General features: G+C 39.8%; 1 protein-coding gene across 4 annotated transcripts in view; it reads right to left on the reverse strand.

Annotated features, from left to right (window-relative positions):
• The window catches only part of LOC134353657 (RNA-binding Raly-like protein), a 1,079,267-nt gene that overhangs the window by 540,528 nt on the left and 520,661 nt on the right, over positions 1 to 18,078 (reverse strand). For 3 of the 4 annotated variants that reach the window (XM_063061854.1, XM_063061846.1, XM_063061863.1), the window contains exon 3: positions 1,424 to 1,695. The exons of the other annotated variant lie outside the window; for it this stretch is intronic. In XM_063061854.1, the coding sequence (XP_062917924.1) occupies positions 1,424 to 1,679 (256 nt within the window). In that variant the 5' untranslated portion in view covers positions 1,680 to 1,695. The remainder of the gene's footprint in view (positions 1 to 1,423; positions 1,696 to 18,078) is intronic. 4 annotated transcript variants of the gene reach the window in all.

Consider the following 18,078-nt stretch of genomic DNA (forward strand, 5'->3'; position numbering starts at 1 on the left):
AATCTGCTCAAAGATTAACTATTTCATAAAAGGCAACTGCATTTATAAAAGCTGTTAATCTTTAATCAAGGGCTATAAGGTTAGTCCTGGAAAGTTGGGGCTGCTCAGCTATGATCAAATTGAACAGCATGAGGAGCAGAAAGGCTTACTAATGCTTCTATTTCTTATGTTCTTAATTAAACCTGTTAATTCTTCTTGTTAATATGTGAATAAAATCAGCTTTATTTGGCAATCTATAGAGATTACTGCTTGTTGTCGTGGTGCTGATCAGAGCTTGAAGCTCGGATTTATTATTGTGGTTCCATTCGTGCTTAAGCAATATTGATCTATTGTTGACTCATCTACAAGAGAAAAGATAAACAAAGATTTTATAGCTGCTCCTCCCATTTCATTTAACTTATAACCTTCAAGTAAAACGTATTCCTGAAAACTGGACAGATCTGAACTTACTGCATGCAAAAAATGTATACAAAAGTCTTTTTCATGAGGGTGTGCCATTTCTAGTGGGAGCTTTGCCAACTGAAATATTGAACTGAGAATCCAACTGTCATTCACCTTGGCATGAAATTATTTCACTGGTGTCACTCAGATATGTGATGATGTTAAAAACACTATCAATGCTTATTTCTAACATTAATGACTGGAGCTGGTACAAATATATGCAACATGTCGCCTACATTTTCACACTCTGTCAAAAAAAAACTGCAGACCTTGCACCAAATTGCTAACCATTTATGAATTAAAGTGTTCCAGCTGGGACATTAATCTTTCGTTTTCGTACGATACCTGATCAATTACTGATATGCTTGTCCAGAAAGTCAGTTTTGTGTAGTTCCCAGCAGACGTTCATTGCAGAGGTCACCGTTCTGATCCCTTACTTGTATTATGATTACATGCTTTGCAGTGGCTTGAAGCTACTTAGCATACAGGAGTAGTCCTGGGTGTAATCATAGGTAAGGTGATACCATCTGACACAGCAAAGAAGTGTTCCTGTTTCCTCACTGTGTTCCCTTCACATTGTGGAAGCCTGGTGTACAGTTCAATGGCTACCATGGAGAGTGTACCTCAGGGCTTGACCTACTTCCCATGATTGCTAGCAACAATAATGTGGCAGCTGTGATAGTGTAGGCAGTTGCCATTAGGAATTGTTTTCCAAAAGAAAATGGGGAATAAGCATCATAATGATTTTTCTAAGGTAAATTTCATCTATCTTGTTATTTTTGAGCAGCCCCCTTAGGCACTGGGAAATGCAGACCACCCAGTATGCATGCCATTTATAGTGAAATTCAATTTCAAACCAGCATTGATCATGTTGTAAATATAAAGTCCTAAACAATATTACTTTAACATCTCTTTACATTGATTCTCACACACATGGAGCACTACACAAAAATTCTTTAAGTAAAAAATAATGTAATCTTACCGAGGGGTTGTCCTGCAACTATTCTGGAATTTTCCCCCGCCACTGCAGCGCGTGCATTCCTTTCACTCAAGTACTGTACAAACGCATATCCTTTGTGCACAGAGCAGCCAACTATTTTTCCATATTTTGCAAAAATAGCTTCTATATCAGCTTTTTTCACAATGGCTGTGTTGAGGTTGCCAATGAAGACTCTGGAATTGATGGATCTGGGATCATTCTTATTGGTAACATTGCTGGTCTGTGATTTGCCAGTCATGGTAGATTATCTTCGCCTGAGAGAAGAAAACATAATTGAACATCTGAAAATAATGGCAATCACTCGGCAGCAGCAATGGTGAATAAAGTCCCAAGGACTCAAAGACCCACTGGAGGAAATGCTTCAGACGCCTGTTAATTCATCTGTTATCATCCAAACATGTCGAATGTAATTTGCACTTTGCATATTCTATAATACTTGGATCAGCCAATATTTAAATGAAAGATCATTTGTGTAAGACATTCTTGTTAATAGACACAGTCATGTATCCATTAGCTCCAAAATGAGATGATTTAGTACCACCCAAGATTTCCTCATAATTGTGCTGATATCTCACCCCAAAATTGCACTATTAATATGCTGAACAATCTAACTTGAAGTTAGTCTGAAAACAAAAGTTGCAGAAAATGTGAACACAAATATCTCTTAGATGTCTTTCCTCAATTGACAACAGCACACCTTATAATTCCTTCAATTCTTCTTGTTTATTAGTTTTTGAGATTCTTGTGTTGGGGCAAAGCTAGCATTTGTACCCATCGTAAACTCTTCTTGAACAGATATTGCTGAGCCACCATCTTGAATGGATGATGTCTTGGTAAATGTTCCTCTCAGAATATTTTGGGGTAGGGAGTTCCAGTATTCTGAACCAACTGACAATGAAGGATATTATTCCACTGAAGAGAGTGCAGAGGAGATTCTTCAGGATGTTACCGGATTGATAGACATTAGTTATCAGATTGGCTGGGCTTGATATCCCTGGAGCATAGAAAGCTGAAGGCTGACCTGTCAGAAGTATGGAAAATATGAGATGCGTAGATATAGGATAGAAAGTCAAAACTTCTTTCCCATGTTAGGAGTGTCCAACAGGGCATATGAAAGTTCCCAATAATACTAAAGACATTTGGAACTGGAGAAACCAATCCAATAGCTGGACCCATATCTCCCATAAATGAAGGTAACTGTGTTACTGGAAGCCAGTCTGCTCTGGTCCAAGGTTTAAGCTAAGATGAAGGAGTTATAAGGGGAAAGTAAAGGTTAAGATTTGTTTTTAAACAGGTCTAGAAATGGGGTATCTGGAACATGCGGCCAGAAGAGATGGTGATATATAGAAATAATATATTTAAGAGGTATTTAGACGGGCAGTTAAGAAGTCCAGGCATAGAACAATACAGTCCTAATGTTAGTAAATGATATTAATGTGGAGGGGCAAAAAGTTCTGCATGGACATGTGAGCTGATGGACCTGTTCCTGTGCTGCATGACTCTGTGATTCTGTATATTGCAGTACCTGGCCAAGTCAGGACAGTATCTTAATGAAGGGCAAGTCTGAGGTGGTCTTATGGGCCTGCTAACTTGTTGTTCAGGATAATGTAGGAGGCAGGCATGGGATATGCTGTAAAAGGAGCTCTGAGGAGTAGAATAATTTGCAGATTTATGTAATAATATTTAAAACTAACCATCTTTGCATGAGTGAACAAAAATCGAAGATTAACAAGATTAACAAAAAAATACTGAACCCACACACCACAACCACACCAAGCTACTGGTGGACAAACCCTCTTCTACGTAAGATGCCTGGATCTGAATCCAACTCTTTGACCCGTTTTTATAGCGAGAGTTTATGTGACTGCTGCTGTTAAATTTCTGGTAGCTGTTTTTCTTGGAATATTAATAGTAGGGGAGCCAATGACAGCAATGTCATTAAACATCAAGAAGAGAGGTTTCCTCTTTCAGGTTATTGCCTGGAATCTGTGTGGCAGTGTCATTACAACTCATTTATCAGTCAATAAACAAATATTTTCCCAGTACTGCTGCAGGTAGAGCTGGGCTGCTGCACTAGGATCAATAAAGGAAAGCGAAACTTGTACAGTCATGCTTCACATTCCCTTGAAACATAGAAAAAGGCTGTTTGGCCCAGCAACTCTGTAGCTATCAGAGCAGTCCTTTGAATCCCATTCCCTTATTTAGTTCTCCGAAACTTCTCTCACATGCCCAACACCTTGCCCCTGATTTCTCCTGTAGCCACCTACACAGTAACCAATTGATTTACTGGGTAACATGTCCTTCAGATGTGGGAGGAAACCAGAGAACCCGGGAGGAACCACCTTCTAGCATGGAGAACGTACCAATTCCATATAGAGCACTAGAGGTAAGGATTGAACCCGGCTACTAGAGCTGGAAATCAGCATCACTATCTGATGTACCACCATGCTGTCCAGTCATCAGAGAACTTACCAACTTGGAGATGGCTGTGTCTAGAAGACCGACCTTTAAATTTCCTACAGGGTTAGTCCTGGGACTGAGCTGAATGACTTACAGCAACAGTCACCTCCATTGATACAAGATACGCATCCACCCAGTGCCAAACACCTTCAGTTTTATTGACTACCTTGAAATTACATTAATAAATGTTGTAGTAATGCAAACAGGAGTCAACCAGACTTTACTTTAGATTTCTCTATTTTATTTATTTGTGTCATGCCTCTATGGAGGTGTGGAGCAGGAGTTTCTGGTATATCCCAAGCTGAACATTAACGAATAAATTATTGGTACAGTACGTGGTACATGACAATATTTAAGAATGTAAGGGCTTAAATGCGGAATTACCCTCTTGGATATAAATGGTTAAAAAGAACAGTAAAACGTTCACAGAACAGCATATGTATGGAAACTTAAAGAGCAAGAACCTTGAATTGCCAAAAGATTTCTGAACATTCCTTGACCCATGAACATTGCCTCATTATTCCTTTTACTGAACTATTTCTTTTGCAATTTATAGTAATCTTATGCCTTGCAATATGCCACTGCCACAAAACAACAAATTTCACATTATCAAAGTTAATGATAATAAATCTGATTCTGATTTTGATTATGCTACATCAAGAAACAACTGTGAATCTGTGAAGGGCACTACAGTGTGATCAGCTGGAGCATTAAACTGTTCAGAGGAATTTATAACCCAGGCTTATGTGGCAAGATAAACTGAAGCCACAAATACAGATGGCACATTTGTAATTAAAATACTAGAAGACTGAAGCCTCAGTAGTTACTCAGAGGGATGAACATACATCAAAAGCAAGGGACAATGAGGATGAAGAACAGCCAGCACGACTGCACTTCAAACAAGAATCAACAGAGACAGTTCATTAAGTAAAGTAAGATCAGCTCAATTCAGGAATCTCTGTACACAACTACTATTAACATGTTTGGGGATCTGTGGAGCTGATTGTAGTTTTGTTGATTTGTAAATAGAATAGTGATTTGTAATAGTGACAGATGTATTGATAGTATTTGTAATACATATAACAGTCAATTAAAATAAAGCTACTTTGTTGAAAACACAAGCCACGTGCTGTAAGGCGCAAAGCCAAACTCTAAAAGTGATTGGAAAATCTCCAGTTCCTGCAGCTTGGTAGCTTTTGCACTTCAAGACAAATAATAGTGGCTGGAAATGCTTCTGATTTACTGAATCCACAGTCCTAATGGCTGTTTGAATACTGTGCTCAGGAGATCAATGTAGAAAAGAGATGGGCATAGAATATATATTTTAAGGCAGAAGCGATCACCTAAAAGGCTTCTTAGTGGGTCAAAGACTCACTGAGGCTGCAGATCAAGACCACTCAGTGTGACAGTTGTGAGTTTCAACAGACAGTGGTTAACTTGGAGGAGAAGATTGAAAAAAAGGATGCATTTCTTACCTAAGCACTGAAAGAATTAAACAAGATGTAAAAGAGAGAAGAGATAAATGAAAATAGTTCAATATTTACATTATAAAATGACAACACTAAATCATAAGTTCCAGGAACAGATTGTGAAGGATGGAGTGCAAAGGCAGAAAGTATAATAAAACTGGGTACAGGCAGTCCATTTGCTGAACTAAATAAAACTCACCCGGGAGTCTGTGGACATTTATGGATCACTTACGAGGTCATATATGAGTGAGCCCAGGATAATGCCTTTTAACTACAGGCTCAGAACATGAGCTACCTGGAATATTGGGAATAGGGATAAGATTCTGGTTTGGTTTGATCTCCAGGATGTGAACAATAGTCAAGCTATTGATGCAAAGGAAGATTAAACATGAAAATATGTGAGCACAGGCAATCACTCGGTGAAAGGTTGCCTAATGTTTACCTGGATATTCTTAATGTAGAAGTACATATCTGAAAAGTGTGTAAAATATCGCCATTCTGTTAACCTAATATATTCTTACCTATGCATATTGGGGTACTCTCTGGATCATGAGGTGCATGTTCCAGAAACTTCCGTTTGATGAAGTAACATATTATGATGATAGGGTGAAAATTAGATTGATATTAAAATACTTGCATTCCAGGAGAATGAGATATAATATTCCATTCAACCAAATAGTATACAAAACATACTATTATCTCATTATTAAATTAGATTGATTTTCTCATGGCCAGCAGTCAAGAATTACGATCGTTGCTAGCTTAGCGTTTGTGGTAGTAGTCAAGATTTGCATCAAAATATGCACATTTTTTGACAATCATGTGTCACGTGCTGGTTTTCAAACAGTATGATTAATTTTTGGACTCGTGACCTTGCAGTATGCTCCTTCAAAGATGGCTGATGTTTGAGTTTCTAACCCATCGCCTACAGTATATAAAGGGGTTTATTTTTTTTCTTAATTTGTTAATTATTCTAAGTTTGTACCCACATTCTTGGAAGGAATTTTGAACTAAAACCAAACATTTCGATTCAAATCTTGTCATGTTTGCTTTTAATCAACAGGTGTCTTGACAGCTGTGAGAAATTAAAGATAAATAGTCGCTTTGAAGATGAAATTGAAAATAACAGAGTCTGATTTTAAATCAATGGATATTTTAAAGAAAATGTGTTTTAATTTGGCTTCAGTAAAGAAATTGCTCTTATTACAGGGAATGTGAATTAGGAAGAGTATTATTAACAGTATTATTTTGCAGTAATTTGAACACTCATTATATGACTGTTTAATGAAATAACTGCAAGTCTGTAAATTAGTTTTCAGATGGACTCCTCCCATAGCTGAAATATTTTAAATCTGGTTGATGAGTTACCAAAAATCTATATGTCAATTTATTTTATACTGTATTTGAAAAACAAATCTCTGAATTTTTTTCACCCTTTCAACGAAAGTATTTAAACTATGTGAAGCTCCGATGATATTTGTATTCTTCCATTAAAACATACATTGGTTTAGTTAATGTGACTATTAATTTTCTTCATTTCTCTTTAGGTTTTATTTTAATCACTGAAGAATCCATTGTCCTTAAAAAAGAACAGCTGCATGTAGTTTACTAGTTTGTCTAAAAGCACAGGCTTTCTTTCTCCGCATTGGCTTTCTTTTTTGTTTTACTTTATTGGCTAAGAAATATTGAGCTAAATTAATATTGGAAAGAATAAGGACCAAAAATCGAGAATAGACGAGTGTAAGTCTGATAATATTATGAGTTATGCAAGAGTATCAAACTATGCATATGGATTTCCCATATATTTTTATTCACAAATATAAATTTTGGATTGGTACTTAAGAATTTTAAAGTGTTTGGGATATATTCTCAAAGAGAACTTTTCTTAATTAGACTGTTTTCTTTCATAAAGATAATTAAACACAGGAACAAGAAGAGGAGTTTCTTTTACAATATTTTTCACTACAATAATAACCAAAGGAATTGGTTTTCAACCTGGCTCACAACATCACAGACACATCCTCATGTAGCATGAAGTGATCAAAACACTTCCACAATTTGGCTTCTCCCGCCATCTGCAACTCCCTTTCTTCTGATTCTTTTTCTCACTTTTATCTTAAATCAAGTCTTGAAAGTAAAAGCTCTGAAAGTCACTCAGTACATTTAATCCAGCAAAAACTAACATGGAATAGGGAATGTGATGGTTAGGTTGGCACAAAAGGTACAGCGTTAGAGCATACCCATGATTTTGAAGGTTACTGATGGGTTTGACAGAATTCTTATGTGTTTTGTTTTCAATTTCTCTGGTAAGATTACTTTATTAATGCTGTTTATATGTCAATCTTCTAAACATGCTCACTCTTGAACTTATAAACCTTAAGAAATATAATTCATGTAAGTAATTTGACTTTGCTGCTAACATGCATATACATAGTAGATTGATTTATGTCTTTAACTTGTTTGAAATCAAGTAGAATAGGACAGATCTAGTCTTGGATACTGTGGTTGTGTGCCAAGGTTCAACTTGTTTGACAATTTTCATGCTGTAAGCAACAGCATGCATTTGAGGGGGGAAAATTAAATATCTTTTTGCAAATATGTGGTTGAATAGATAAATGAAAGATTTTTTGATGGAAAATATAGAAAAATGCAACTGTGGATACTTAATAAGCAATAACCTTAGTTATATGTGTGCAATTTTCTTTTAAGTCAAGAAGCAGCTCCCACTAGTGAAAGAGAGAATAAATTAATAAACTGGATCTTCATGGGTTTATCAAGAACAGGACCATTCACAGGAGATGATAAACCAGGTCTACATGACATTGTAGTCATGATGGGCAATCAGTAGGTAATCATACAACTACCTCAGTATATAGTGAGGATAAAGGGAGGGAGGTATCAGAATTGGTGCTGCATTTGGGGGGAGTCAATACAGTCAGATGACTTTGGAAAGCACAGTTGACCCACACTAGCTACCTGATGAATATTCATGTATCCTGCAACCACGAACTAACTTGGGAACTTCTGTGTGCAATAGTGGTTTGGTCGATTTGCAAGTAGAATAACCTGTGGTGGCATGGTGCATGGTAGCATTGTGGTTAGTGTATCGCTATTAGTTCAATTCCTGCCACAGTCTGTAAGGAGTTTGTACGTTCTTCCTGTGACCATATGGGTTTCATCCCACATTCTAAAGACACACAGCTTAGTAGGTTAATTGGCCATGTGGTGCAAATGGACAGCACCGGCTCATTGTGCCATTCTTTGTCTCTCTAAATAAAATAATAATTTGTAATAATGTAAGCATAGTTGTTTAGAGCATATACATATACAAAATACAGCTGTTTGATTATAGTTGAGTATCTTTAATCAATAGAGAGGATAGAGAGGAGAAACTCTCTAAACTAGAATTATTTCATTCTAAACAAAGGATATAGAGGTCAAATTTAATCAACATGTTTAAAATTGAATCACCTCAGCCAGCTGAAGAGGAAAGGCTTATTTCACTGAGCAGAGACGTTTGTAACTATTGGAAGCAAATTTGATTAGTGATGAATAGAGAGTGAAAGTTGAAAGAGTTTTTTCACTAGTGGAGAACTCCTACATACTGCCTAATTCCAAATCTACTAAGCTACTACAGGCAAGTGGAATGTAATGTGGTAAAATGTCATGTCATCTATGTTGATGATATGGAAAGGAGTAGTGTATTTTAAGTGATGAGAAGCTGCAAGGTGTTCCTGGATATGAATCAATCAAAATTCGCATATGATACAAAAATTAGGAAATAAAATATTATATTGACTTTATTATATGAGGATTTGAGTATAAAAATAGAAAACTCCATTCTGTTTTATAGAACACTTGTGAGGCTACACTTGGTATATTGTTGATAACTGTGACCTCCATATTCAAGATATATTTGAAAAAGTAAAGCAAAGAAACCCCCAGATTGAATCGTTCAAATAGCAGCTTTATCATTCAACTAGAGGTTATACCCATGACCTTAAGTTTAAAAGAATGTGAGGTGATGTGATTAAAATTACTCAATTCCTACGGAGCTTTACAGGCTATAGACATGGAGTTAAAGTTTCTCCTGGCTGGGGAAGTCGAGATCCGAGGATACCACTCTCAAGATAAGGATTTGGCCATTTTGCACAGAACTGAGAAGTAACAGTGAATCTCTGGAATTGTCAATCACTGAGTATATTGGAAAGAATCAAGAAAAACTTTGGGAACGTGGTGCTGAGTTAAAAGGTAAGTCGTAGTCTTAAAACATGTATTTTTGTGTCTTTTTATCTGACATGCTGGTGGAGAGACAGGCTCTCACTGAATTTAAAAGTCATCTGGATGAGTGTTCAAAGGCCTATAACACACAAAGCCGGAAAATGGAAGTATTCTAAGTAGCTCTCTTTACAGTCAGCATGGGTGCCATGATCCAAATGACCTCCCATGCAGTAAATTTCTATAATTCTGTTGATGACTCATTCCATCACTTTACAGTTGATGAGGGGAGAGTAATGGGGAGGTAATTGGCCAGACTGGATTTATCTGCTCTTTCTGGACAAGAGAGGTTTGGAGAATTTTTCACTTCGTTGTTTAAATGTCAGCCTTGTTGCTGTACTGAGACAGCTGAGCTATAGTTGTGGCTGATTCTTGAGAGTGTATTCTGCACCATTCTTAAAATGGTTTTAGGGTCCTTAGCGTTTGCTCTTTCTGGTGTATTCAGCCAACTATTTTTGTCAGACTAGCTGAAGACTGCCAGGGTAATGATGCATGCCAGGGTCCAAGGACTAAATGGCTGATTACAAATGCTCAGTTTGTCTTTTGTGTATAGTACTCTAATGCCCTTCACCTCCAGTTGTTTGAACATGGACTGCTATTCACAAGTGGCCACAGTAGGACTGCAGATGTTGAGATAATATATTTTTTGAAGGATTACTGAGCTTTGACTGCAGCATTTTCCATTAACATTGGCACTCTATTCTTAAAAGCTGACAAGGTAGACAGAGAAAAAATATTCCTGGATCCTTAAAAGAAATAGAACATCCCCACAGGTTCCTGGGACATTTTGTCCCAAGTCTGTTCAAATTATAGAAGGTGTATTCAAGATGTCACAGGATAAATAGACCCTTCGGAAGAAGTGGAAGGTACAGAGGCCGCAGAACCTAAACCCTTGCCTCATCTGTGTAAGAGTCTGTGTTCCCACATTGGTTTCATTTCTGAACACATAAAGCTAGTGGAAGTAAACATTCTTTATTCCTGAGGGGTTGCCAAGGAGAAAAAGAAGGAGTGATGACAAAGTTTGTGTTTGGAGGTTATGGGCACAAACTTTAGTCATACACATACTGTATCTAGGCCAATGTAATGGAAGCCATTTCACTCCTACAGTTGCTATCTTTCTGCTGAAACATTAAATCAAGACACAATGTCCTTCTGGTCTTTAAAGTGGAAAGAAATGACTGTTTAAAAAGTACTTCGAAGAGGCAAGGCAATTATCCCAGTTGCCCTGGGAAGTCTTGAATACCTGGTCACTAACACGTTGGTAGATGAGGGTTCAAAAATGGCTGTCACATTTCTTATGTCACATCTGTGAACATTCTTCAAAGGTACATCATTACAGTCAAACACCTTGGGACATTCTGCACTAGGAGGAGCACTTTCTAAATACAAATCTTTAGTTACTTACACTATTTTGACCCCGCATCACCTATGTGTCTACAACATAGTGAAGATTTGTATCAATCAAGGCTGCATAATTCCTGCAGTGTTGTTTCTCAATCTTTCTTGCTGTAATCCCTACCTCCAACAAACTTGCTACACATAGATTTTTCAGAACTAACGGAAACTGTTTAATTTATGTTGCCTCCACTCCAGAAGCAAGCTCACTTCCAACCTTAGCAGTCGAACTATAGAATGCAACACGCACAAAATGCTGGAGGAACTCAGCAGGTCGGGCAGCATCTGTGGACCGAGACCCTTCGTTTCCACGGATGCTGCCTGACCTGCTGAATTCCTCCAGCATTTTGTGCGTATTGCTTTGACCCCAGCATCTGCAGAGTATTTTGTGTGAACTATAGCATGCAGTGTTTGGCTATTGATGTCTAATTAAATTCTCTAATAGCAATTGATTTTGAGAGAAAACTTGCAAGTAGAATAAACCAAACAGTAAGAGTTTCTATGGAAATATAAATAGGGAAATGGTTGCTAAGGTACGTGTGGGACCTGTAGGGAATGAAGTTGGTAAATTAATGACACAGAAAAAAAGAATGTGTAAAAATCTATTTCTTTTGCATCAGTATTCACCATGAGATACTGTAAATATCTCTGATAACAGATGGATTAATTTAAAACAACAGGTAACAATTTGTGCACAAGGGATAGTGTTAATATAATTTACTTTTCATGAGACCACAACATGGTTTCATGAAAAGTAAATCATATTTGACTAATTTGCTTGAATTTTTTTGAAGGTATGACAGGGAGAGGGGAGCAGGAACCCTATAGATGCAGTGTATTTACATTTCACAAAAGACATTTGACAAGGTGCTATATAAGAGACATGCATAAATTAAGAGTTTAAGGTACAGGTGGAAGTGCATAATCATAGATTAAGAATTGGCTGTTACAAAGAAAACATAGGATTTGAATAAAGGTTTTTGTTCAGGTTGGAGGGATATAACTAGGAATGCACTGCAGGATTGGTTCTCAACGTTCAAAGTTAAAAGTAAATTTATTCTCGAAGTGAATATACCACAATGATCATATCACCATATACAACAGTGAGATTCATTTTCCTGCGGGCATACTCAAATAATTCATATTAGAATAATAACCATAATAGAATCAATGAAAGACGGCACCAACTTGGGTGTTCAACCATTGTGCAAAAGAACAATAAACGGTGCAAATACAAAAAGAAATGAATCATGTTAATAACTAAATAAGCAATATATATTGAGAACATGAGATGAAAAGTCCTTGAAAGTGAGTCCACAGGTTGTGGGAAAATTTCAGTGATGGAGCAAGTGAAGTTGAAGTATCCCCTTTCGGCCAATGGCTGAGGGATAATAATTGTTCCTGAACCTTGTGGTGTGAGTCCTGAGGCTTGTGTACCTAATGGCAACAGTGGGAAGAGAGCATACTCTGTGTATATACTTCTTCTACAAGCCCACTGACTCTCATAACTACCTCAACTATACCTCTTCCCACCCTGCCACATGCAAAGATGCCATTCCCTATTCCCAATTCCTCCGTCTTTGCCGCATCTGCTCCAAGGATGAGGTTTTCCATTCCAGGACATCTCAAATGTCCTTTTTCTTTAAGGATCGTTGTTTCCCTTCTGCTGTCATCAATGATGCCCTCACCCGCATCTCCTCCATTTCCCGCACTTCGGCCCTCACCCCATCCTCCCGCCACCACAATAGGGACAGAGTTCCCCTTGTCCTCACCTACCACCCCACCAGCCTCCGGATCCAGCACATTATCCTCCACAACTTCCACCACCTTCAACAGGACCCTACCATTCCTCAGGGATCGGTCTCTCCCCACGGATCTCCCACCCGGCACTTATCCCTGTAAGCGCAAGTGCTACACCTGTCCCTACACCTCTCTTGCCACCATTCAGGGCCCCAAACAATCCTTCCAAGTGAGGTAACACTTCACTTGTGAGTCTGTTGGGGTCATCTATTGCATCCGGTGCTCCCGGTGCGGCCTCCTCTACATCAGAGAAACCCGATGCAGATGGGGGGACCACTTCGTCGAGCACCTCCACTCCATCCACCAAAATTGACAGGATCTCCCAGTAGCCACCCACTTCAACTCTGCTTCCCACTCCCATTCAGATATGTCCATACATGGCCTCCTCTACTGCCATGATGAGGCTAAACTCAGGTTGGAGGAACAACACCTCATGTACCGTCTAGCTAGTCTCCAGCCCCTTAGTATGAACATAGAATTCTCCAACTTCTGGTAATTCCCTCCCTCTCCCTTCCTCTATCCCTATGTCACTCTGCCCCCTCCCTCAGCTGCCTATCGCCTCCTTCTACTACCCATTGTGTTTTCCCCTATTCCTTCTTCACCTTTCCTGCCTATTACCTCCCTGCCTCCCTTCCCCCGCCCCTTTATCTTTCCCCTTACTGGTTCTTCACCTGGAACCTACCAGCCTTCTCCTTCCCACCCTCCCCCCACCTTCCTTATAGGGCCTCTGCCCCTTCCCTCTACGGTCCTGACGAAGGGTTCTGGCCCGAAATGTCGCCTGATCTTTTCCACGGATGCTGCCCGACCTGCTGAGTTCCTCCAGCGTGTTTTGAGTGTTGCTTTGACCCCAGCATCTGCAGATTATTTTGTGTATACTCTGTGTGGTGGGGTCTCTGATGATGGATGCTGCTTTCCTGAGAAAATGCTTTGTGTAGATGTGCTCAGTGGTGAGGAGGGCTTTACTCATGAAAGACTGGACCGTATCCACTACCTTTTGTAGTATTTTCCATTCAGGGGCATTGGTGTCTCCATACCAGGCTGTGATGCAGCCAGTCAATATACTCTCCAACACACATCTACAGAGGTTTGACAAAGTTTTGGATGTCATACCAAATCTTTGCAAACTCCTATGGGATTGCACTTATGTGCTGGGCCCAACAGAGGTCCTCCAAAATGATAACATTGAGGAATTTAAAGTTGCTGACTCTCTCCACCTCTAATCTCCTAGGTCTTGCTGACATTGAGTACGAGGTTGATGCTGTGGCACCACTCAGCCAGATTTTCAATCTCCCTCCTAGATGCTGATTCATCACCACTTTTGATTTGGCCCATGTTAGTGGTGTCATCACCAACCTTGAGCATGGCATTAGAGCTGTGCTTAGCCACACAGTCGTAAGTGTGAAGCAGGAAGCTCTAATGTTGATATTTATATTACTAACCTGGAGAAGGGAATGAAATGTAAGGTTTACAAGTTTGCCAATGATTCATAATGGTGTAAGAGCAGGTTGTGATGAGGACATTGTGATTCTGCCATGACATATAGCCAGATGAAGTGAGTGGGATTTATGAAGTATCTGGACAAGCAGTATTTGCGAAAGCATAGGAGGTGCGGGGCCAAGGGCTGGTAAATGGGAATCATACAATACATACAAAATGCATCTATGGAAATAAATAAACAGTTGACATATTGGGTGGAGACCTTTTTTCAAGACTGTAAAGGAAGGGGGAAACTGCTAGAATAAAAATGTGGGTGAATGGGAAAGAGGACCAGCTAGAAGGTGATAGATGAAGCCAGGTAGGTAGGAAAGGCTGGAGAAGGAGGAATCTGATAGGAGAGGAGAATGGACCATAGGAAAAAGGGAAGAAGGAGGGGCACCAGGGGTAGATGATAGGCAGGTGAGGAGAAGAGGTAAGAAGCCAGAGAGGGGGATAGAAGAAAAGGAAGGAGGAAAAAATTACTGGAAGGAGAAATTGATGTTTGTGCCATCAGGTTGGAGACTACCTAATGGAATTTGAGGTGTTGTACCTCCAACCAGAGAGTAGCTATGGCAAAAAAGAAGACCATGGACTGATATGTCAGAAAAGGAATGGGCCAAGGGAAAGTTCGCTTTTGGCAGATGGAGTGGAGATGCTTGACAAAGTGCCCTCCAAATTACGTAAAGTCTTGCCAGTGTAGAGTAGGCCGCATTTGGAACATCAGATACAATAGGCAACCTCAACAGGTTCACAGGTGAAGTGTTGCCTCACCTGGAAGGACTGTTTAGGGCTTTGAACGGAGGTAAGGGAGGAAATGAACAGTCAGGTGTAGTATTTCTGTTGCTTTAAGGGATTTGTGTTGAGTGAGATTAATGGGAAGGGATGAATGGACAAAGAAATCACGGAGAAAATGATTCCCCTGTGGTAAACAGAGAGTAGGAATGGGAGGTAAAGATGTATTTGCTGGTAGGATCCCATTGAAGATGGCAGAGGTTGGGGATAATGATGTGTTGGATGCAGAGGCTACCAAAACCTGGATAGTGAGGATCCAAAAGTGAGGATACCAAAACATTCTTCAGAAACATAAAGTGTAAAAGAGAGGCAAGAGTGGGTATCAGACTGCTGGAAAGTGATGCTAAAGAGGTAGTAATGGGGGACAATAAAATGGTAGATGAACTGAATAAGTATTTGGCATCAGTCTTCAGGTGGAAGAAACTAGCAGCAAGGTGGAAGTTCCAGGTGTCGGGGCCATGAAGTGTGTGAGGTTACCATAGCTAGAGAGAACATTTGTAGGAAATTGAAAGGTCTGAAGGTAGATAAGTCACCTGGACCAGATGGTGTAAACCACAAAGTGGGAATAAGGGGAGCCTTTTGTGGATGGCTGCCAGTGACTAGTGGTGTTCCAAGGGGTCTGTGGTAGGACCAATTCTTTTTACATTATATGTCAATGATTGGATGATGGAATTGATAGCTTTGTTGCAAAGTTTGCAGATAATAGGAAGATAGGTTGTAGGGCCGGTAGTTTTGAGGAAGTAGAGAAGATACAGAAGGACTTGGACAAATTAGAAGAAAGGGCGAGGAAACAGCAGATGGAATACAATGTCAGGAAGTGTATGGTCATGCACTTTGATAGAAGAAATGAAAGGGTTGACTATTTTCTAAATGGAGAAAAAATACAAAAAACTGAGGTGTAAAGGGCCTTGGGAGCCCATGTGCAGGATTCCCTGAACGTTAGTTTGCAGGTTGAGTTTGTGGTGAGGAAGGCAAATGCAATCTTAGTATTCACTTCAAGAGAACTAAAATATAAAAACTTTATAGTAATATTGAAACTTCATAAAGCACTGATGAGGCCTCACTTGTAGCATTGTGAGCAGGTTTGGGCCCCTTATCTTAGAAAGGATTTGCTGAAATTGGACAGGGTTCAAAGGAGGTTTACTGAAATGATTCCAGGATTGAATAGCTTGTATATTAAGATTGTTTTATGGCTCTGGGCCAGTATTCTCTGGAATTCAGGAGAATGAGGGCTGACCTCATTGAATTCTATCAAACAGTAAAAGGCCTTGATGGAGACACCACAGTGGTTGGCCTGATCAGAGGGGATGACAAGACAGCCTACAGGGATGAGGTCCAGCACCTGGCCGTGTGGTGTGCCGATAATAACCTGGCCCTTAACACCCAGAAGACCAAGAAGATCATTGTGGACTTCAGGCATGCTAGGAGCCACACTCATGTTCCAATTTACATCAACGGAGCTGTAGTGGAGCATGTATCAAGCTTCAAGTTCCTTGGTGTCCACATTTCCGATGATCTCACCTGGTCCCTGAACTCCTCCACCCTGATCAAAAAGGCGCAACTGAGCCTTTATTTCCTACGGAGCATCAAGAAAGCTCACGTCTGTCCCAGGATACTGTCAGACTTTTACCACTGTACCATTGAGAGCATACTCACCAACTGCATCTCATTGTGGTATGGCAATTGTCCCGTATCGGTGCGCAAAGCACTCCAGCGTGTGGTGAAAACTGCCCAGCAGATTATCAGCACCCAGTTGCCCACCATTGAGAACATCTACCATAAACGCTGCCTGGGTAGGGCAAAAGGCATTATCAAGGATGCATCTCACCCTAACCATGGACTTTTTACTCTCCTCCCATCCGGTAGGCGCTACAGGAGCCTCCGGTCCCGCACCAGCAGGCACAGGAAGAGCTTCTGCCCTGAGGCTGTGACCCTGCTGAACCTCTCATCACAGTGCTAACAGTATTGCATCCGTATTATACTGTCTCAGTACTTTTATATTTGTGTGCTGTAGCATTTACTTTTTATTCACAGTTATTTTGTAAATGATACTATTCCTTTGCACCTCTGGTTAGATGCTAATTGCATTTCATTGGCTTTGTATCTGTACTCGGCGCAATGGCAATAAAGTTGAATCTAATCTAAATCTAATCTAATCCAGAGTGGATGTGGAGAGGATGTTTCCCATGGTGGGACAGTCTAATACCAGAGGATGGACAGAATAGAATGGAGATGAGGCGGAATTTCTTTAGCCAGAGGGTTGTGAATTTGTGGAATTCTTTGCCATTCTGCGGAGGCCAGGTCTTCATGTATACTTAAGGCAGAGGTTGGTAGATTTTTGATTGGTCAGGGCATGAAGGGAAATGGGGAGACAGCAGGAGATCTTATCGACAAGAGGGAAGTGGGAAGGTGTGGTGAGTGTGGATGTCTGGGAAATGGAGGAGATACAGATGAGGGCATCATCAATGATGGAGGAAGCGAACCCCTATTCTTTGAAGAAGGAGGACATCTCAGACATCCCGGAAAGGAAAGCCTCATCCTGGGAGCTGATGCAGTGGGGATGAAGAAACTGAGTAAAGGGAACAGCATTTTTACAGGAGAAAGGGTGGGAGGAGGTATAGTCAAGATAACTATGGGGATCGGTAGGTTTATTAGATTATGTCAGTATCCGGTTTATCTCCAGAGATGGAAGCAGACATTGAGATAGTGGAGAGAAGTGTCAGAAATGGACAATGTGAATTCAGGGGCAGGGTGAAAGATGGAGATAAAGCTGATGAAATTGATGAATTCAGCATGGGTGCATCATCTTATGGTGTAACAATCAAGATGTTTGAAGGTGAATTTGTCTTTAATTATCCAGCGATTCTTATTTTGTAATATTCCTTCATTCTTCTATAAACTAAAGAGACACTGATGATTACACTAAGATGACAACATTTTAAGAGCTCCTGAGCAAGTTATCATTGG

Source organism: Mobula hypostoma, chromosome 1 (genome assembly GCF_963921235.1).
Source record: "Mobula hypostoma chromosome 1, sMobHyp1.1, whole genome shotgun sequence".
In the NCBI taxonomy this organism is placed as follows: domain Eukaryota; kingdom Metazoa; phylum Chordata; class Chondrichthyes; order Myliobatiformes; family Myliobatidae; genus Mobula; species Mobula hypostoma.